This window comes from Lissotriton vulgaris, chromosome 1_2, assembly GCF_964263255.1.
Source record: "Lissotriton vulgaris chromosome 1_2, aLisVul1.2, whole genome shotgun sequence".
Lineage (NCBI taxonomy): Eukaryota > Metazoa > Chordata > Amphibia > Caudata > Salamandridae > Lissotriton > Lissotriton vulgaris.
The window spans coordinates 180,924,337-180,947,934 of NC_141686.1; the positions used below are offsets into that span (position 1 = coordinate 180,924,337).

The 23,598-nt window shown below is 46.3% G+C and overlaps 1 protein-coding gene across 1 annotated transcript in view; it reads left to right on the forward strand.

Annotated features, from left to right (window-relative positions):
- The window catches only part of LOC147734843 (olfactory receptor 13G1-like), a 42,291-nt gene extending 19,022 nt beyond the window's left edge, over positions 1 to 23,269 (forward strand). The window contains exons 3-5 of the mRNA XM_086952504.1: positions 17,178 to 17,296; positions 20,479 to 20,536; positions 23,198 to 23,269. Of these exons, the coding sequence (XP_086808630.1) occupies positions 17,178 to 17,296; positions 20,479 to 20,536; positions 23,198 to 23,269 (249 nt within the window). The remainder of the gene's footprint in view (positions 1 to 17,177; positions 17,297 to 20,478; positions 20,537 to 23,197) is intronic.
- The last annotated feature ends 329 nt before the right edge of the window (positions 23,270 to 23,598 follow it).

A 23,598-nucleotide genomic window follows, 5' to 3' on the forward strand; every position in this document is an offset into this window, starting at 1 on the left:
ACAACAGTGCAATTCAATTTTTTATTGCATAGGATAACAACCCCATTCTTCTTTGTACTAGTAGGGAGACCAATACTGAGCCAACCCAATTACGCTTCCGTTTGAGAGCTTCAGCCTCTGATAAATGGGTTTCTTGTAACAAGACCAAATCAGTATTATATGAGGCTAGATGTGAAAGAATTCTCTGCCTCTTTATAGGGTTATTAAAACCTCTTACATTCCATTTAATAACTCTGAATAAAATGTTTTACCATTTTGTAACCAGGCGAGGTCGCCCTCACACACCCCTGCTACTGCCTCCATCAGCCTTCTGGTGCCCTTGGTGCCCCTGCTGCCTTCGTTTTTGCTGCCTTAGTCTGTTTTCTTTACTCGTTTTTTCCCATTTTTTTATCGTTTTTTCACTCCTCGTTTTGCCTCCTCCTTCTCTCTTGTCATCTGCCATCTGGTGCTCTTGGTGCCCTCTGCTGCCTTCATTTCTGCTTCCTTAGTTTGTTTTTACTCGGTTTCACTCGCATTTGTCCCAGAGCGACCCAGCCGCCTCTGAGCCGCCCTCTGCCCTCCTTTCTCGCCGCTGCCTCCCTGTGGCCCCGCCCCGCCTCCTGCCCATTCGCCGCCCCGCTCCTGCCACCCAGCTGCTCCTCCCTCCCGGCTCCTTCTTATGTCGCTCCCACGAACGCGCAGCGTTGACGTGCAGCAGACGCGCCGATTGTGCGCCGAAGGCGCGCCAAAGGGAAGCCCGTCTGCGCCTGTCCGCACCTGGACCACGCTCAGTGCCAGGACCCCTGGCCCCCGCCGATGCAGGACGACCCGAAGGATCTACAATGCAGCCAGCCTCAACGCACTCAATGTCGGACGGAACCCCGCCTGCTACCGAGCCACCCCGAAACGCACTCACGGACCCTTCACCTGCAGAAGCTGCAAGTTCACCTGCCTCCGATCCTGCACCGCACCCGCCAAGCCAAACACCGCAACAACCACCTGAAGTGCATCCTGATCAACACCCGCTCCGTCCACAGACACGCCGTGGAACTCTGGGACCTCCTCGATGTAACATCATCCGACATCGCCTTCCTCACGGAAACCTTGATGAACATCTCCTCAGCCCCCGACATCGCCATCGCCATCCCGGACGGGTACAAGATCATCAGGAGGGACCGCATCAACCAGACCAGAGGAGGAGGCATTGCCATCGTCCACAAGAACACCATCCGCATCACGACCGACTCCGACGACACCTTCGCCACTGCGGAACACCTCCACTTCCAGATACTGGAGTTCTGGACTTTTTGGTTCCGTCCAGAGGTGTCAGGGAACAACACCCAAAGACCCCGGAGTTCCACCTGCCTTGGTGCACAAATTAACAGAAACACGGGCTTCTCGATGGTGGCGTCAAAGACCAAAGGTTTATTACTGCAGGGACACAGAAGTCACAGATACTACACACGGGCAGTAACTAGGAGCCTGTTCGATTTGTACAAAGAGGGTTGCTCCTTATATACTGAATTTTAAGCTAGGGGCAAATTCTTTACATGTAATACATTCCCAAAACCTTTGTGTCTAAAACAATAAATATTTGGCGTTACACAGGAACCGTCGATAATATCTGAGGCAAAACATTGAGAAGAGAGGGGTTCCCACTAGTTTGTCACAATTCCCTGTCAATATTGCATTCAGGACCCGGACCGCCTCATCGTAAAGTTCGTTACCTCCCCCTAATAAAGATTCAGAAAGAAAGAAACAGAGCCAGGTGTGGAAGATAGAAAAGTGGGATAAGGGATGTTTGTGGGTTGTAAATGGGCAAGGCTACCGGCTTCGGCCGCCTAATCATGATCAGGACAATGGACACGAAGACCAGTTTGGCAGGGCTGGCCTCGGGCAGAGGAGGCAGCCTTTGTCGAGTCATGCAGCTACAGCGTGATCTGGTTTAAGGTGCACGTGTCATGAAAGAGGTGAATCTCCGGCCAAGGTTACGTGTCCTTAATCGAAATGAAGTGATCAGAGGTTATTGCGTATGTGAGGGCAAGGAACACAAAATGGCGGCCATGATCTAAGATGGATGCCGTGGGTAGATCAGAAATGTGTTTATAAAAGGAGTGCTCTTGCTCGTAGCGTAGCGAAAACACCAGGATATACTAAATGGATCATTTGCGGTTCGCTGATACCAATATTATGTATTTCCGACAAACTTAAAAACACGGGTTCAAATCGTCACGGAACCGTCACGGAACCTCAGACCCTCCTTTTGCCCTTACATAGGCAATCACTCAGTCTATGTCAGAATCTAGTTCTATGCTCATCAGGTCAGTGACATGCTGTTGTATCATCATCCTTTCTCGTGCCTTTTCTCCAAACGCAGGTGGTTTTCTGAGACAAGTTGCAGCACAAAGACTACACAGAGCAGGACCACACTGGATAATCAGACAACATGAGAAAAGGAATACTAAGATGACACCAATAACCATCAGAACCTTCCATCCCCACGCTGATATCAGAGTCCAAAACCACTCCATGAAGGACCAGTTTCCCTTGTCTACATGTATGGAGTCGGAAATCTTGTGTAGCTTAGAGATCGCCTCATAGACTGTTGGAGCATTATTAGGAATAAAGACACAGCAGCTCGATTGGATCATTCTGCATACCCCACCTCGATCTGCAAGTATAACGTCTAGAACCATACGATTCTGCAACGTCATGAGCCTATCCGCCTGAAGCTCAGCTGTCAAGTTGCTAAGGGCACCAGCAGTTTCGGTAATAGTAGATTCGACTACCCGTGTTAGCTGACGTATGTTTCTACTATTGGCCATAGGCCCCCAGAACGGAAGGAAGCCTTTGAAGAAGTCTCCAGCTTCCTGACCAGCGGTATCTTCCTTGCTGAAGACACCTCTCGCTATTCTGGTTCTGTGGTAATCAGATGAAGCAGTGTATGTCGGAGGCAACAATCGAGCAATATAACATGATCCTGAAAAGTCGGCAGGCAACCATGTATAAGCTCTGTCTCGACAAATGAAGTAGGTACCCCTAGCAGTGAGAAAGGCAGGGGAAGAGTTAGCCGGAAACACATAAGTCTCTACGCACTCACTCCTCCCTAGCTGAGCTCTCGTATTTCTCCCGTTACCTTGCAAACAGACCTGACCTCGGTGAGGTACGACCCAGATTGGAGTTGAGCTTTTACGCTTGCTTTCTCCTAAACTAAGGCGATACTCTGAAGTATTCCAACTTAAATATACTCGCAATTCGTCTCTAGGGTAAGATGGAGTATTATTGACGTCCTTGACCATGTCAATAATTCCCTGGACTAAGGCTTTGTTGGCAGAGTTATATTTAGTGGAACGCGGTGGACGTGGAGGATAGGTTTCAAGGGCATAAGCAAAGATGGTTTGGAGGGCCTGAAATGATCCATTGTAGCTGTAAGGTAAAACCAGATAGGGAATACCTTTATCCATAGTGTGGGGTATCAAGCCACACACCCAGCAGTTTGTAGTGTTAACTACCAGTTGGTGTTGGTGCAAGAGCTGTACAAAAGTGTTGTTGGTGAATTCTGAGCGTCGGGCTTGCTCATGTTCAGGAAACGAGTGAAAAGAGTGTATAGAAGAAACAGTAGAAGTGGCAGGATCAAGGGGAGGTACTGTAGTAACTGGCACAAAAATCAAATTTATACTAAAGACGATTCCACCCACCAATGTTGCTAAAATAATCAAGAATGTAATGGCACATTGCATCAAAAAGCATTTGCTATGAAGAATTCTATTAAGTCTGTTTCTGCGAACATAAATCACATTTTCTCGTTGCAGCGCAGGAAGCTCCATCTTCTACAATCCACTCGCGACCACTGATGATGTGTACGTAGATGAAAATGCCTCTATCAGCTCTGGGAGTTCCCAGAACCAACAGAAAGATCGACCTTGTGTCAGACCCCTGCAGATTCAAACTAGGCACACAGCCACGACCCTACGGCTACCCAGACGGCAAGGCAATTTTAAAAACAATAAACAATAGCAAACTTCCTGGCTGAAGGCAAAAGTTCAATATATCAAAATCACAATATGCAGTTGGTTGCTTTATTTGTCCATTTTACGGCTTCTTAAGTTATATCTCTGCTTCGCTGGTACTGTCTGATCGGAAAATAGTGTATCACTAGCAGCTGTTGCAGAGTTTAAGTTCGCAGATAGCAAAGTTTCTTCTGATGCTGGAGACAAATGTTCAGTGTTCAAAGGAGTCTTTTCAGGAGGAGAGTCAGGTTTTGAAGCGTCAGTAATCAATTCGGCATCGCTGAAAGAGATGAACTTCGGTGTTCTTTCAGATTCGGAGGCACCAATTCCCTTCTTCACCCAGTCGTCGTAAGGGAGCGGCAAAGGGACACGCTTAACATGTGATGCGTGTACCCAGTGCTTGCGGCCAGCTACACGAACTGCTGTCCTCGTTGCCAGTAGGATTTGGTAGGGCCCCACAAATCTCGGCTGGAGGTTCTTCGTCCTCGCGAAGTTCTTGATGACAACAAAGTCTCCCGGTTTCAGCTGATGCCCTGGACTCTCCGGAGGCTTTGGCAAAGCATCGAAAACCTGTTGATGAATAAGACTTAATTTAGCAGTCAAGTCGTAAAGGTAGTCTATCAACATAGGATATTCTATGGAGCAAAATTCTTTAGGCCTTGGCACACCCCAGATATTTGCCGGGCGACCAAAGACTATTTCATACGGACTAAGCCCTATTCTAGAATGTACCGTTGCTCTCGTTGATAACAAGGCCAAAGGAAGTGCGTCTGCCCAGGCTAAACCTGTGGATGCTTGTATTTTAGCTATTTTCAGCTTGAGGGTGCCATTGTAACCCTCCACTAAACCAGCAGACTGGGGATGGTTTGCACTGTGAAATTTCTGTTTCAGTCCTAGGCCGGCACACACACTCTGCATAACTTTCCCTATAAACTCACTTCCGTTATCTGACCATACAATCCGTGGCATTCCAAATCTAGGGAAAAATTCTTTGAGAAGAATTTTGGCAGTCGATAGGGCAGTGTTGTCCTTTAATGGATATGCTTCTATCCACCTGGAAAAAGCACAAACTACCACCAGGACATACTTCAAATTATTGCAGCGCTCCATGTGAATGAAATCTAACTGAATCACTTCAAAGGGGCAGGAAGGAGGAGCGAAATGACCAGCTGGAGTTGGAGTTCCCTTGCCAGGATTATGCATCAAACACACCATACAATTTTTCACCACTCTCTCTGCACACTTACTGATTCCCTCATTCTTCCAGACCGGAGCTAACATCTTACATATCCCTTTAGAACTTATATGCGCTACTCCATGCGGCATCGTCACTACTGCAAGCACATACGCATCAGGCAACATCCAACGCTGCTGTTCTGTCAAATCAATCCAACATCCATTCGAGTCCAACTTGCCCGTACTTTCTCTCCATACACGTTTCTCTTCCTCAGTTGCTTCTTTCTGAATCTCTTTCACACTTTCCATAGTATCCTCACACATTCCAGACTCAGCAATCCACCTTGCAGACGTAGCAACATACATTCTGCTCATCGTGTCTCTAGCTGTCTGTTTAGCAATTTCATCAGCAAAAGCATTCCCACGACCAACATCATCCGTGATTGCTTTATGAGCACTGCACTTCACAATCGCAACTTCAATCGGCAAGGTTAGAGATTCCAACAAGTCATTAACTAGCTGACCATGTTGGATCTTAGTCCCGTGGGACGTAATGAAACCTCTTTCTCTCCACAACCGGCCAAAACTATGGGCCACGCCAAATGCGTACTGACTATCTGTAAACACATTCACTCTCTTTCCCTCAGCTAAAACACACGCTCTCGTTAGAGCTATCAATTCTGCAGCTTGGGCAGAATTCTGACTCACTCTTGCAGTCTCCACAATCGTCTTCAAAGTCGTTACTGCGTAGGCAGCAGTCACATCACCATTCTCCAATTTAAAACATGACCCGTCCACATACAGCGTACCATCCGGATCTGATAACGGAGTATCCTTCAAATCAATACGTCCTTTTGTCTCTTCCTCCGTTTTGAAACAGCAATCATGTGGCTCGGAATCACTCGACTCTTGATCAGTCGGCAACAGTGTTGCTGGATTCAATACATTACATCTTTTGATCTGAATATGACTCGCTAGTAATGTCAGCTCGTAACCAGATAATCTCGCACTAGTAAGGTGTTGAGTCTTCGTTCGGTTCATGAGTGTATCCACTGCATGAGGAACCATGACCACTAGCCTGTTGTTCATCACCAAACCTGCAGATTGTCGGATGGAAGCCGCAGCTGCCGCTGTAGCTCTCAAACAACTAGGCAACGCTCTGGCTACCAGATCTAATGTTGATGAGAAATACGCACAAGGGCGTTGTTTATCACCAAACTTCTGTGTCAGAACACTCAACGCGCAACCTTCTCTCTCGTGAACGTAGAGCGTGAATGGCTTACTGTAATCAGGTGTACCCAATACAGGAGCTGAACACAATGCTTTTCGTAATTCAGTAAAACTTTCTTGACATTCATCAGACCATGGCACCGGACTCGGAACATTTTTCCCAGTCAAAGCTACCAATGGTTTCGCTAAAAGAGAAAAATTTGGGATCCACTGCCTACAGTAAGAGGTAATACCTAGAAAGGCACGTACTTCTCTCTGTGTGCGTGGAACACTTATCTGTGTAATTGCTTTTATTCTCTCTGGGGTCAACTTCCTTCCCTCCTTTGACAAGAGATGACCTAGGTAGGTCACTTCTTGGCAGCAGTATTGCATTTTGGAAGGAGACACCTTGTGATTCAAATTAGACAAATGATGCAATAGGGAAATTGTAGCTGCTTTGCAAGTTTCCTTGTCATCGGCAGCTACTAGAAGATCGTCTACGTACTGTACTAGGGCAGAACCTGGAGGAAGGACAAAAGAATCTAACTGGCTTTTTAATGCTTGACTGTAAATGGATGGACTCTCACAATAGCCTTGTGGAGCGCGTTTAAATCTAAAACTGCGACCTCCTAGACAGAAGCCGAAAATATCTCTACTTTCCTCGGCTATCGGAATGCTGAAAAAGGCATTCTTTAAGTCAATAACTGAGAACCATGTGGCTGTGGCAGGAATCAATGTTAGCAAGGCAGTAATGTCTGGCACTACAGGAAACTGCGGGACTACAATCTTATTAACTTCTCTAAGGTCTATGACAAACCTATAAACTGGAGGCTTTGTAGGATCAGTTCGTTTCAGAATCGGCAATACAGGACTGTTACAGACATTTCCTCTAGTTTCTTCAACCACACCTTTTTTAATCAAATCTTGCACAATCAATAAAAGTGCACGCTCTCCTTCACTAGATATTTTATATTGGGGAATTCTTGGAAATTTTACATTAGTTTTCAAAGTTACCACATACGGTGGAATTTCTAGGAGACCTACATCATTAGGACCAGTCGCCCAAAGAGAATCAGGGAGTGAGCGTAGCTCTGGCGGGAGTGCGTCCATTGACAAGTACATCGGAGAGGTGATATTTTTACCCAATGTAAGCTGTACTCCTTCTGGAGAACAGTACAATGTCGCATATAGTCGTTTTAACAAATCTAAACCAAGCAGATTTTCATTACAACCTGTTGTTAAAATCAGGGGTGCTTTCAATTGGCACGGTCCAACAGAAATAGACAAAGGACCAGATATCGGGTTGTAAACAGGGGCGCCTGAAAAACCTACGGAAACATTTGTTGAGCCGGACAAAGGTGCGCCAGGGAGTTTCGCATGAATGATAGAACTTTTTGCGGCACCAGTATCCAACAGAAACGGTTCGACTACACCTGATGTTGCTACTGCGACATAAGGCCCACTCTGATCCACTGGAACTGATACTACTCCCTCTCTCTGTCCATGGCTGTCCTAGTACCTATTTTGCTGAAAACCCTCATCTATTTCATTATAGTCCTCAACAAGATATTGTTGAGATCTATTCTGCTGAGTAGATTGTCCATTTCGTTGATCAAAGTGATTGGAGGGACGATCATTCGTTTGTGGAGGCATAGCACCTCGTCCTCGACCTCTAGAATTCTGCACAAAACCACCACGACCTCTCTGAGCTGCTGCTGCATTATTTTGTGCTAAGATCGGACATTCATTTTTATAGTGACCCTCTTTCTTACAGTACGCACACTGGTTCCACTGGTATTGAGGTCTTGATGAGTTATAATCTGTCCTTTGGTACGAACCTTGCTGCGTATTAGATTGATTCGTGCGAGGCGGATACGCCTGCTGCAAAAGAACTTTAGTTTTTAAATCTTTCGTTTTCTTTTCTGATTTTTCCTTTTCCTCTTTATCCCTATTTTCGTAGTACTGTGCAGTCGCAAGTATTTGCGCTGTTGTAGATACAGCCCACGCACTTTCTGAGTCTTTTAATTTATTGCATAATTCAGGTAACAAATTATGCACAAATTTATCGACAAACAGTCTTTGTCCTCATTCTGTACTCATGTCCTGACCACTATGATCTACAAAAGTCTCTTCAAACCTCGTGAAGAAGTCGGAGACACTTTCGTCTTTCTTCTGCCTGCATGCTGACAGCTTGTCCCAATTTACACGCAATGCTGGCATCAGAGTCTTCATTAGATCAATTATTCTACCTGGAAGATTAGCGATTAGAGGTTCGGGTTTCGCGCCACCTATTTGCTGACCATCTGCTGCAGTGATAGCTGCCCAATCACCACCTAAGGCAGCTTGATGATCCTCTCTACGAATTTTAGCCCACACTGGTTGCGGAACTACGTTACCAAACAACATATCGATGTCCGCTAAGTTCATTATACAAGCCTCAACTGTCTGTGTTAATTCCTTGTAATATCCAGCAGGATTCTTGCGTGGATCTGGCAAGGCCTGTTTCACCGCTAGCACTTCAGCTCGCTTCCATGGAATGTGTATCCACACTCGTTGGAACTGTGCTGGAGCAGCTGCAATACCAGCATTATCATCACGTTGTATTGCTTCGCGCCAGATTGGAGGAACCTCCCTCATAGGATATTGGCGACTTAGCTTCATTTTACCTTTTTCTAAATCTCTCGGCGAACGAAGAGATGGATCATTCCTAAAACTTAAAATAAGTTCCATCGCTTCTTTTATATTCTCACCCACTATCATTCCAGCAGCGAACTCTTTTTGAATTTTAATTAAATCTTCCAAATCTGATTCAACATCATCTTCTTCTATTTCTTCACGTAACAACGAGCACATCTCATCAAAGACATACCGTTGCGTCGGTTCCCCCCACTGCATAAATGTGTCTAGCACATCTCTCGTACTATATCTTCTACTCTTCGAAATCCATCTGAGAGCCATGGAATCTAAAATTCCCCGTTCCTCAGTACTTGGAAGCTGACTACGTCTCTGAACTGAATCAGGAGTAGGAGTCTTAATTAAAGTTTTATATAAAGGAGACAGTATATTAGTAACAGAATCAGTGATTCTTCGACGAACAGAAAGTGGAGTTAGCACACTCGCAGATGTGGAGAATGCAGTAGAGGTAGGAATGGATAACGGAACAGTAGGAGTATCGAGAAAAATAGTTTGTGGAACAGTAGGTACAGATGTAGGTATAGAGGCTGGCAGTGCAGGAAGAGGAGGAGCTGTAGGAACATTCACATTCATCACAGGAGGTACGGGAACTTGATTCTGGGGGACAGGAGCAGGAACACCAGGTTGTCCAGCAACCGGCAATTGAACATTCGGGACAAGTGGAGCCGTGGCACCTTGTGCGTACGGTGGAGGTGACCGTAACAGATAAGATAGTAGAGGATCGTTTTCGGAATCCTCCAGTATCTTAGCCATTTTCGATGGCAAGGCAGGATAACACTTGTCAATCGCTAAGTTATGCTCTCTAATTGCTACATCTATGGCCTTCTCACACTCGTTAGCCTGCAACTGCTTAGTCGCTTGCTCTAGAGTTAACTCTTCTTGTTCTTTCTGTTCTTTCTGTTCTTTCTTCAACCTTTTCATTTCTCTCTGTTTGGATTCTTTTCGCCAGTAACGGAAAGAATCAAACATTGCCGGCCGGGCTTTCTTCCTAAACAATTTCGCTTCTAAGTTGTCGAGAATCTCGGGTTCAAAACTACCATGCAGCGGCCAACTAAGGACACCATCCTTCTTACAGTAACGGACCCATACCTCATTATAAGATATAGGACCCACACCAAATTTACAATATAAATCATATAGGGGAGTCCCAATCGGAGGAACCAGACATGAGTCCTCCAATCGTGAATCACTGTTGCAACCAAAACAAGACAACATACAGTTTTTCCGACTTACCATTTTCAGTCCAGAACACAAAACAAACAAAACACGGAACAAATATGTGCACTCGAACCAAGAACTTAGGCCTACCAAAACGAACTGATGTATCGATACCCAAACTAAACCAAATAGATTATCGTAACTAGAACAACCAGTGATAATCTTACAAAACCAAACCAAACCAAGAACCGATCAAGGATTTTAACAATCCTCACAAAGTAACCAGCTAGCTATCACTAAATACTTAACTGAGTCACTGAAGACGTCACCAATGAGAAACCCGTCACGTTTCGCTGTACTAAGGACTGCACCTCGGGTCCAAGACAGGGCGACGGTCAAGGCAACGGCCCACTGCAGCCGTCCTGAACGGGAACCCTCGTGGAAGAGAACTTTGGGCCACTTTTGCGATATGCCGGGATCGATGAAGTGGGGCGCCTCCCTCAGGAATCTTCACACGAAGCTTCTCGAACTCTTCAGGCTTTTGGACCGGTACCGAATGACGTCGAGCCCCACGTTGGGCGCCAATTGGAGTTCTGGACTTTTTGGTTCCGTCCAGAGGTGTCAGGGAACAACACCCAAAGACCCCGGAGTTCCACCTGCCTTGGTGCACAAATTAACAGAAACACGGGCTTCTCGATGGTGGCGTCAAAGACCAAAGGTTTATTACTGCAGGGACACAGAAGTCACAGATACTACACACGGGCAGTAACTAGGAGCCTGTTCGATTTGTACAAAGAGGGTTGCTCCTTATATACTGAATTTTAAGCTAGGGGCAAATTCTTTACATGTAATACATTCCCAAAACCTTTGTGTCTAAAACAATAAATATTTGGCGTTACACAGGAACCGTCGATAATATCTGAGGCAAAACATTGAGAAGAGAGGGGTTCCCACTAGTTTGTCACAATTCCCTGTCAATATTGCATTCAGGACCCGGACCGCCTCATCGTAAAGTTCGTTACCTCCCCCTAATAAAGATTCAGAAAGAAAGAAACAGAGCCAGGTGTGGAAGATAGAAAAGTGGGATAAGGGATGTTTGTGGGTTGTAAATGGGCAAGGCTACCGGCTTCGGCCGCCTAATCATGATCAGGACAATGGACACGAAGACCAGTTTGGCAGGGCTGGCCTCGGGCAGAGGAGGCAGCCTTTGTCGAGTCATGCAGCTACAGCGTGATCTGGTTTAAGGTGCACGTGTCATGAAAGAGGTGAATCTCCGGCTAAGGTTACGTGTCCTTAATCGAAGTGATCAGAGGTTATTGCGTATGTGACGGCAAGGAACACAAAATGGCGGCCATGATCTAAGATGGATGCCGTGGGTAGATCAGAAATGTGTTTATAAAAGGAGTGCTCTTGCTCGTAGCGTAGCGAAAACACCAGGATATACTAAATGGATCATTTGCGGTTCGCTGATACCAATATTATGTATTTCCGACAAACTTAAAAACACGGGTTCAAATCGTCACGGAACCGTCACGGAACCTCAATACACACCGACCCCAAGACCACCCTCAGAGGCACCCTCATCTACAGACCCCTGGGACCACGCACACAACTCAGCGAAGACATCGCCAACTTCATCAGCCCGCACACCCTCCCCTCCGCCGATTACATCCTCCTACACTGCCGCCCTGCTGGAAAACCTCTCCAACCTCGGACTTAAGCAACTGGTGAACACCCCCACTCATTACTGCGGCCAAATCATGTTACTTCTCAAGCAAAATCTTGAATTCCTCTAATAAATCCAAAGATATTTTTTCTATAGTGGATGAACTATCTAACCCGGAAAGAGTCGCCCTAGCCCCCCTTCCTTCCCAATCCCTGTGCGACTCCCTTAACCAATTTTTTGCGGAGAAAATCATCAAAATTAAAACCAGCATCTCCATTTCTTCACCTGCTCCTACATCTTCCTGTGTTCCCAGTTATTCTTACACTCACACTCTTACTCACATCCCCCTTATTTCAAAGGATAACTTTTTATCACTCCTACACAAAGTCTCTTCTGGCTCTCCCAGCGATTGTTGCCCCCCCTCGGTCCTTCGAGAAGCTTTCACTTCCTGTCCAGACCCCCCCTTGCTCTTTTGAACAACTCTTTGACCACAGGGGAGGCTCCTGGACCCTTCAAACAGGCCAAGGTGGTTGCCATTCTAAAAAAACCCTCGGCAGACCCTTCCATCATGAGCAACTATCGCCCAATTTCCCTTCTTCCTTTTCTTAGCAAAGTTTTAGAGTCTCACGTCACTCATACTCTCAGTTCTTTTGTGGAAGACTCTAGTGTACTGGACCCCCAGCAGGCTGGATTCAGACCTGCGCACTCAACAGAAGCTGTCATTCTTTCTGTCATGGAGGAATTGCGCAGGGGAGCGGACGCTAACATCTGCCAGGCCCTGGTCCTCCTGGACCTGTCGGCCGCCTTTGACACGGTCGACCATGATATTTTGGTCGACCGAATCGGGGAGGCCGGCATCCAGGGTACCGCCCTGGCCTGGGTCCGCTCCTTCCTGACCCAACGCCATCAAGCTGTCAGACTATCCCAGTTCTCTGCTTCCCAGGTCAAACTTACCTGTGGTGTCCCACAAGGTTCTTCCCTATCCCCCCTCCTTTTTAATTTGTATCTTTCCCCACTTATCCGTGCCCTCCGACAGTTCAATGTCACAGCGTTCAACTACGCTGATGACATGCAACTAATTTTCAACATTGATTCCTCTGCTGATTCTATTGCCACCTTCCAAAACACCCTATGCTTTATTAGCAATTGGATGAGCTCAAACCACCTGAAGCTCAACCCCGACAAGACCGAGCTGGTTCTTGTCGGGGGTTCTTCCAACCCTTGGGACTCTTCCTTCTGGCCTGTCAGCCTCAGCAGTCCACCCCGTCCTGCCAATTGTGCCAAAAGTCTGGGAGTCATCATCAGCAGCGACCTCTCCATGACGCCCCAGATTAGCGCGGTAGTCTCCTCTAGCCATTTTCAACTAAGGAAAATCAGGAAAATCTCCCGGCTACTTACTTCCGAGGCCCTTACCCTGGCCCTGCTTGCGCTAGTAATATCGAGGCTCGACTACGCCAACGCGCTCTATGTAGGCATCCCAGCCTACCAACTTAGGCGGCTTCAGCTGATCCAGAATCAGGCTGCCCGCCTGATCCATTTTCTCCCAAGAGATCAACACGTCCGCCCCCTTCTAAAAAGCCTCCACTGGCTCCCTGTAGCCGCCCGCTGCAAGTTGAAGCTGGGCTGTATCATTTCCAAATCCCTTGCCGGTCAGGGCCCCCTCTTTATTTCTTCCCTCCTTCAACCCTACGTCCCTCCTCGCACTCTCCGGTCTTCCCAACTGGCCTTGTTATCCATCCCCAGATACAAGAGGAAGAAACATGGCGGGCTCAAGTTCTCCTTCCTGGCCCCCACTTTTTGGAATTCCCTCCCCCTGCCTCTCAGACTGTCCACTTCGTACCCTAAATTCAGATCTTCCCTTAAAACTTTTCTTTTTACTGAATCCTACAAATAAAACGGCCTCTTTGCTCCTTCATCTGCTCTCCTCATTATGGCGCCAAGAAACCTAATGGTGTTAGTTGCGCCTTATAAATTTGTTTAACATAACATAACATAACATTACGCCGGTCACACGCTTGATCCCATATTCTCTTCCAGCAAACACATCACCTTCAGACACGCCACCGCACTCCACTGGACCGGCCACAGCTGCGTCCACTTCAGCTTCAAAAGAACCACGACCCACCACCACCCGCAACAGGTACCTCACAGGAGCTGGAGCAAGATCACCGCCGACCAGCTCACCACCTCCCTCAGCCAGATCCCACCCGCCAGCACAACGAACCCCAGCGAAGCAGCCCGCAACTTCACACAGTGGCTGACCGCCTGCGCCAATGACCTCGCAACAACTGAAGAACCCTCCCAGCAGACTGAGAAGCAAGAAGGCCCCCTGGTTCACTGATGAATTCAAGGACTCCAAGAAGAACTGCCGCACCCTCGAGAAAGCCTGGCTCCTCGACCAGACCACAGACAACATGACCGCCCTCAAACAAGCCACCCGCAAACACCACCAGCTCATCCGCACCACCATGAAGAAATCACTAAAGGATCGACTGGACAACAACGCCCACGACAGCAAGGAACTCTTCAGCATCGTCAAGGAGTTCTCCAACCCCAGCACCGGCAACAACAACATCACTCCCTCACAAGATCTCTGCGACTCTCTCGCCTCGTTCTTCCACCCCAAGATTGCCGACATCCACAATAGTTTTGGCGCACCATCCACTCACCCAACCGTCGAACCAATGCCCCCACTGCCACCCTGCACACCTGGACCACAGTGACCACCGAAGACACAGCCCGCACGATGTACACCATCCACTCCGGATCACCCACCGACCCGTGCCCCCACCACATCTTCAACAAGGCCGACTCCACCATCGCACCCCAACTCCGGAACATCATCAACTCCTCCTTCAACACCGCCACCTTCCCAGAGTGCTGGAAGCATGCCGAGCTCAGCGCCCTACTGAAGAAACCAACAGCAGACCCCACCGACCTCAAGAACCTCCGCCCCATCTCACTCCTCCTGTTTCCTGCTAAAGTCATCGAGAAGATCATCAACAGACAGTTGGCCTCCTTCCTCGAGACGAACGGATCCCTCGACCCCTCGCAGTCCAGGTTCAGAGCCAACCACAGCACCAAAACCGCCCTCATCGCAGCCACTGACGACATCCGAGCCCTGCTTGACAACGGGGAAACAGCGGCACTCATCCTCCTGGACCTCTCTCTGCAGCATTCGACACTGTCTGTCACCGCACCCTAGTTCAACGCCTCAGCAACATCGGCATCCAGGCACTGGAGTGGATCGTCTCGTTCCTCGCCGGAAGAACACAGAGAGTTCGCCTCCCCCGTTTCGATCCGAGGCCACTGAAGTCATATGCGGCGTGCCACAAGGATCATCACTCAGCCCCACCCTCTTCAACGTCTACATGAGACCTCTTGCAGCCATCGTACGCCAACACAACCTCAACATCATCTCCTATGCCGACGACACCCAGCTGATCCTCTCCCTCACCAGGGACCCCGACACCGCCAGAACCAGCCTACACAAAGGAATGAAAGACGTCGCCGAATGGATGAAGACCAGCCGCCTTAAACTGAACTCAGACAAGATGGAAGTCCTCATCCTGGGTCCATCACCCTCTGCCTGGGACGACTCCTGGTGGCCCCCCGCCCTGGGCACCGCTTCCAAACCAACAGACCACGCACGCAACCTGGGCTTCATCCTGGACTCCTCCCTCTTGATGACCAGACAAGTCAACGCCGTCTCATCATCTTGCTTCCACACCCTACGCATGCTCCGCAAGATCTTCCGATGGATCTCGACCGAAACCAGGGAGACGGTCACCCAGGCACTTATCACCAGCCGACTGGACTACTGAAACACCCTTTACGCCGGAACCACAGCCAAGCTACAGAGAAGACTCCAACGGATCCAGAACGCATCCGCCCGTCTCATCCTGGACATCCCCCGACGCTGCCACATCTCCAGCCACCTGAGGGACTTGCACTGGCTCCCCATCAACAAGAGGATCACGTTCAGGCTCCTCACCCACGCACACAAGTCTCTCCACGACCTGGGCCCCAAGTACCTCAACGCCCGCCTGACCTTCTACACACCCACCCGCCAGCTAGGATCGACCAGCCACGCCCTCGCCGCCGTTCCACGCATTCGAAGAGCCACCGCCGGAGGAAGATCCTTCTCCTACCTGGCGGCCAAAACATGGAACTCCCTCCCCATCCACCTTCGACTGACCCAGGACCATCTCGCCTTCAGAAGACAACTCAAGACCTGGCTGTTCGAACAGTAGCAGACCACTTCTCCCAAGCGCCTTGAGACCCTCCCGGGTGAGTAGCGCGCTATACAAGTGTTATGATTGATTGATTGATTGAACAGTGTAATATTAAGAAAAAATGCAAATGAGCAGGAAATAAAAAATTAGTATTTGAAAAATTGAGAAGAATAGATGTAAGGAGTAAGGTAATATGAGAAAAAATAAAGAAGTGAAATGTGAGAGGTAGAAAATAAAGGAGAGCTAAGACAACAGTGAAATCTTTCAGTAATTGAGTGGAGGAGACAAAAAGCAGTAAGAAAGAAGACATGATATAAAGTAGGGAGGATCAAGTAAAGAAAGAAAGGGAAAAAGTAAATGTATCAGAAAGAAGGAAGAAATAAGGAAAGGAGGGAAAAGGAAGGAGAAAGGAAAACAAGCAGAGACAGTACATATCCAAAAAGGATGACTGAGAATAACATACTTGAGGGGGACAAAGAGAGATACAATGGGGCAAGGACGACATATGACAAGATGAACCATTCGAACCCAGGACGCCCAACTGCATCAGGACGAGGAAGAAAAGGAGACAAACCTCACAAATTTAAAAAAAAAACATAAGTGAACCTGTAGGATATATAAAGAAGACAATGAAAATCGAAATAATACAATGAGAGTTATGCAGCTAAGAAGCAAATGACAAAAAGTAAGATAAACATGAACCACATATGCTAGTTTGAATGAGCAACTTTAGAAGAAATGAACCACAAAAAATGAAATTCTGTTGTGATCAGAAAAATTTACGAAATGAGTACATTAAGTAAAACAGAAAAGTCTAAACAATGAACAAAAGCACACAGCATCTGACCAAGGTTTCGCACATCCACTTTGTGTGTTTCAGAAATATTTGGTGGTGCGGCTACTCTCACCATCCGCTGCCAAGGATGTATGTCTGACCAATAGTATATAAGAGCGGAGAGGCGCACTCAATGAAGTTAGTAGTACAAGAGAGTCCAAGAAACATGTAGATCTTCTGTTCTTATTTTTAAAAGTATTCTTTATTCTTTAAAGGACGGTCACGGTAGGTCACAGTGTGTTCCTGAAGAATGCTTAATACTCAATTCCAAGTGGAATGGTGGTTCGAGTCCCCCGGATTGTCTGGTCACTGTCACTATGGAGAGTCAAGAAGGGTATTGATTCCGGACCCCTTGGGGGGGCTCCAGGGCGGAGGGGGGGTCAGTACGCTCGGTGAGATGCCCGGCTTCAGTGGGGTTTGTAAATTACGTTGTAATGCGACGGTACCTATGATAAGGTCTCCGTTCTCCGCCGCTCCTCCTCATGGAATGTTGGATGCCGTCCTATAAACTGATTTCCTAAGAGGAACTACATCGAGTAATACCACACGGACTAGATTGTCTAGTATATGCCCTGATGAAATTCCCAAGGCACGAATGGGAATGAAACGCGTTGGCTGTGCCGTTGTACGTGAAAATAAAGAATACTTTTAAAAATAAGAACAGAAGATCTACATGTTTCTTGGACTCTCTTGTACTACTGACTTCAATGTGTGCGCTTCACCGCTCTTATATACTAAAATAGAAAAGTCGACCATTAGAAGGGCCAGCAGTGTCCATGGCACTTGATGTATGGGAATGGATACATTTCCGAAGTTCCGCAGGATCTTGAAAGGACTGAGTCTGGTTCTGGTTAAAAATGCAGGGATGTAAAAGACCATATCGAGCACCAAGAGATCATAGGGGGCTTGAAGATTAAGGAATTAATCTCTTCTTGCTGCTGTGGCATTAGATACATCTTGAGAGATATACACCCTCTCACCATTCATTCCTATGGGCCTCCAGGCCCATAGGAATGAATTGCAATAACCGAATCAGAATAATGACTCCTCTTGGTTTGACCGGAGACGTAGAGCTTGAAGAACGAAGACCCAGTCTGTGAGCTCTCTGAATACTAAGAGATGTAGATGAAGGCATATCCAAGAGCTTCCGCAAGAAGGAGGCAAAGAAGGAGACAGGATCATCACCTTCGAGAGCTTCAGGTAGTCCATAAATGCATAGATTATTCCTTCTATTTCTATTTTCCAAATCCTCTGTGTGTTGTTGAAGATCACGAATCTCCCTTTCCAAAGAAGAAAATCTGTGAGAGTTATCTTGCACCACTGAGAGCTGCTGCACCACTGAAGAAACCCTGCCCTCCATTGTAGACCATTTCTCCTCCAGGAGTTGCATTTTACTATTGGTTTCTTCCACAAATGGGCATAGAGCTCGGAAGTACTCCAACAACAAATCCAAGGAAATAGGAGATGACGTCTTGTCAGGAGAGGGAGGATCATGCTTTAGACGTTTAGAAAATGAGGAAGGTGGTGAGGTATTTGTAGTGGTAGACTGTGATGAACAATGACGATTCGAAGTAACACCTGCCATTGTTTCTTTGTTATGAGAGGAAGGTAGTGCTGAAGAAGAAGTTGGTGGTGACAGAGAAGACCAACATTTAGGTACAAACACAAATTGTGGTTTACGCAGTCTTCCTATATATTGAAATTATTCAGGGAGCATAGAGAATTATGATCAATCTATATATCAGCTGTAGCCTTCAATACTCATAAATGGAATAATGTAAAACAATTTCTTGGGATAACTAAAAGTTTCACAAAAGAAGATACTTATCTATTATGAACCTAAACAAGAACATCAAGCGAAAATGATCAACACTGCATTGATAGGAAAGCCAACAGCGAACAGTTGATGAAAGAAAGTCACATATCAGAAGTTAGTAGTAGTTAGTGAGAAAGTATTCCGGTGTGAGGGAGGTGATGTCCGTAAAAAGGAAGCACCTAATGTTGTAGGTGCTATTAAGAAGGCATCAATAGAATTAACATAGTCAAGATTATAGCAAAAAGGGGTGAAATCCCAAAACAGCATATGAAAAAATGTAATGGAAATTCCTTACATGGCGTGGAAATGTGGGTAATTCTGTCAGACACGCTTATCAGCTTGCATGTCATAATAATGGCCAGCAGGGTAGACAGATTAGCTAATGTTCTGAGGTAAATGAGATAGCAATGAAAGGCTATAAAAAGTAGAGCTCCTCAACAAGACATACAGCTTACTGTAATGACGAGCTTCTTCAAAGAACAAGTATGCTGTTGTCTAATTGTTCAGTTGATATGTGAGAATGACTGCTTTTAAACCATGTGGGCTTCATAGAGGATTATAGCGTGGCAGTCAAGATGGCGCGCACGCTAAGGAGAATGTATCGGTGGCATGAATGACGATACGGTGGAGTCCACTTGTGAAAGGTGCGCAATAACGCACCCGCGGCTCATTATATGTCCCAATGCGGTGGAGCCCTCAGCTCAGGCGGCCATCTTACGTGGCGTTGAAACCCTTCCCCTCCCCGGCCAGGGCTATTTCTGATAATGTGATTTGGCCTGCTGGTAGAAACAGGACATATTTGCTGCAAACCCTCCATGTAATGTCTAGGTCACCACATTCTGTAGTTGTTTTACAGGTGCCATTCTAATTTGGGCACTGTTATGGCTCAGTTCACTATACCTGCCTGCATCCATTGAGTAAATGTCCCTCACTCTGACCCCATCCTACTCACTGTGGCTCAGCTCTATTTGCTGCCTTGTTCTGACCAATGTTGACTGTGGCGTGTTGCTGCTGCAGCGCATCTTTTGCCCGCACACATCGGCCTGCATCCATTGCCTTCCTAGACAAGGGTCGTTCCTGCAATTTACACCTTGTTTGCATCAGCCGATGCACCTCCACATACTTCGTCATACTTAATTTTCCTTCCTGAATTATCATATGCACGACTATGTGATAGTTATCAATCCTACTTTGTTATACCTGCTTAATTTACCTGCAGATATCCCTTGGACAGTTGAAGATGTGACAACATGAACGAACATGGTAAAGTCCCTGTCAGACAATCTAATAACGGAGCAGGGAAACACAGATAGGGGATGGTGATATAAGTAGTAAGGGAAGAACGGTCTGAGTGAATGAGACAAGAGTGCTGAGACCCTAGATGTGAGTAACAAACTAGATGAATATCATTATGAGAAAGACTTACTTATCCCTTATTATATGTGTTACAGAGACTGACGGGAGCAGTTCTCAGGAACAGTATTTAAAACAAGTGACATGGACACTACCAGAATGGAGGTATAGGTATGCCTTCAGCAGCATGTGAAATGGTAAATGCATTATGATATAAGCAAACAAAGGGGTATTCAAAAGTATATTCAACACTGAGTGCACGATTTACCATAGAGATAGTCAGCCGTCCATCTGATTAACACTGACAAAGAGAGCGCTTTTTTCTTCTGTTCTTTTGATTTTCACAGGAACACCAGTGAATTGGTGCAGGGTGGAGTGACCGACCCAATCCCTGAAGAAGTTGCCGTAAGTTTTTTATTAGGCAACGAAACATGACAGCGTTTTAATATGAGCAGACTCGCAGCCGAGAATAAAGTAGAGAGGGCCAGCGAGTACTAGCTCACTTTTAACTTCACAAGAGCTGAGTGGCACTACTTGTGTCACCCTTCTCTGCACTGTTGGGTCCAGGCTTGCAGTGTACAAATCTTGGTGCACGAGCAGGCACTGCTGCCCTAGCACCCTCACTACTCTTTCTTCTTTTCACCCCACACTTTTTTGTTCGAGTGGTGAACGCTGATGATGAGAACCTAGGCGGCAGGTGAGTACCTTCCTGCAAAGCCTCCATGGTGTTACTCCCGTGAGGCGACATCACTCTTTACCTCACCTTTTGAAAAACTGCTTGGTTTATTTCCCACGACACAGTATGTCAACAAGCTTCCATATGTCCTGGCTTTCACACTTTGCCAATATCTTACTATTTCCTTGGAAGTTGTATTTTATGTCTCAGTACTAAAGAGGTCACACAAAATATACGGCGTAAGGAGAATGGTGAGCCTGGTCTAGAAAATTATCAGTCAGAATGAAGGGCTATTTCCCTATCCTAATGCGAGCATAGTTGGGGTTGACCAGGTATAATCTTGCCACCATGGGAACAGGTCCTGTGTTGTTGTTAGTAAATGGAGAGGGGGGCGACCTGTTCCTGAAATCCCCTAAGGTCCATGGTGTAATAGACCTCTGAATATCCACCAACCTCAAATAGCCGTGTACCCTTTCTAGTGAATCATGACCAATTAGTAAGGATTAAGTGAAGACTTTTAGCTTATAATTAGGACCTCTTTCCTAAATTATAGATATATCTCTATTTGCACAAGTGTAGTAGCACTAGTAAAGTATATATATATGGAGTGTTGTGGCTCACTGGTTAGAGGCGGCTGACCCGGAAGAAGAGGACAGCCCGGGACCAGGGTTCGATTCCCGACGTGGCAGCGTCGTGAACCCGGATCAGCGGACTCGATAATTCTCGCCTCGGTGCCTACTCTAACCAATGATCACACTCGGCAACTCTGGGCATTTGCTTGCCTCTTCCCTACAACAGCCCCCCACATTCATCGGGGATGCCTGGTTTCACCTTGGAGATACCCAGTAGGGACCATCTCACTGGAATAGCCAGGACGGGTTCTCCAGCAGTCTACAGCGCCACGACACCTCAGGTCAGCAGTGCGCTTTACAAGACACATACATTTACATACATTTACTCGATAATTCTCGCCTCGGTGCCTACTCTAACCAGGGATCACACTCGCCAACTCTGGGCATTAGCTTGCCTCATCTCCACAACGGCCCCCACAACGCCGGGGATGCCTGGTTTCACCTTGGAGATACCCAGGAGGGACCATCTCACAGGGAAAGCCAGGACGGGTTCACCTGCGGTCTATAGCGCCAGGGCGCCTCCGGGTAGCAGTGCGCTTTACAAGACACTCACATTTACATATGAGCAGAACGCTGGCAATGTATCTGGGTGACGCAGTAATACTGAATGCTTAAGAAGGACTGAAATACAGCAGTTCATTATTGTGATACCCCAGACAAGAACTCTCACAATACTGCAATGTTGATAGCTCATGCTACCCCCGTTCCTATTCTACTAGCATTTTTGTAGTACAATCAATCATGAATAAGGTGATGTTTTGTTATAGAAACTCCTAATAGGGATGCAACAATTAGTTTATTATTGGCCTGCCAGCTTTACCCCTAAATCTAATTCTCACGCTCCCGTGCTTACTACTGTTTCATTAATTATCTCATTTTAAATTGATTTGAAGTAGGAAAACTAGATGGTGACAATCAGGGACAGTTAGCTTGTGAATAAGTGGTTTGAAAATTTCCCAATGGCATGTGGCAAATTTGTATTGTCAGTTATCACACAGGTGGTAGTAGTGGAAGGTATCTAGCAGGGAAGTGCTAGAACTGAGTGTTATCTTTAAAGGTAGAAAGTTACCATCAGGGACTATAACTCTCAAGACATTTAATATCATTTTATTAGCTGTCTTTTTGCCTTCTTTTTTAGTATATCTGCTATGGAAGGATTATCCAGGAGCTGTGGGGCAGTTAATTCAGATTTGAGCTTCTCTTTTATTTTGTTTATTTTTTGGCACTCCAATCCTATACTGGCCAATGGGTTGGATATATCTGTGGGCTTCTTAACAAGGTGTTCTAGTGAAAGTAAATGGGTATGTAATGTCTACTTCTACTAATGTGCCCAAATTGGATAGCTCCCATTTTGATGACACTTTAAAACCTATGATTTTGAATGGTTGTGATAATATGTTCCATTAAATGTGCTGTTCTTTACCCACATAATCAAGTTTGATGACAGAAGGATTTCAGGTTGATGAACAATTGTCAGTCAGAGGTTAAGGCACTTCGAACAAGGCTCTTGAAGGCTTTCCTTGCTATCAACAGCGGCAGGTGAATTCAGCTTTCTACTGATTCTGCTTGTTCATGCCTGCTTCTGCATACCTGCTCTAAACAACAAAGTCTATTTCCCAGTGAACATGAATGACTGATGCAGTGCACATCACAGCACAAATGTAATCCTTTTAGATGTCAATGGAAATGTCATTGATTACCACCAATTTAACATAATGCCTGTCAGTGTACTAAATATACTTGGTTTGCAAATTATAGGTGAAAGATGGGACACAAAGTCCCTGGGAAAGTTCTGCATTGTCTGCGTTCATTGACAGCAGAAGTCCTTAAGATCTGAAACTCTGGCTCCATGCAGAGAAATCTTGGCAGAGTATGTATGCTAGTAGTTATGTGGTAATCACAAGACATTATATTTGATAGAAACACTAATTGCCACTTGGCTATAAGCTTAATTAGGCTCATTGCTACAGAACCTCTCTTGCCCCTTTCTTTCCTGCTTCTTTGTTTCTATCATCCTCTGCCTAATTTTCCAGTAAGTCAAGTTAGAGGGGATTAGCTAAACATATATTTCAAAGTACCTGTAACCACTGCACTACAAACTACGTTTGGCTAACCTCGTAACAGAAATGCAAATGTATCTGTTTATAAAATTACTAAAA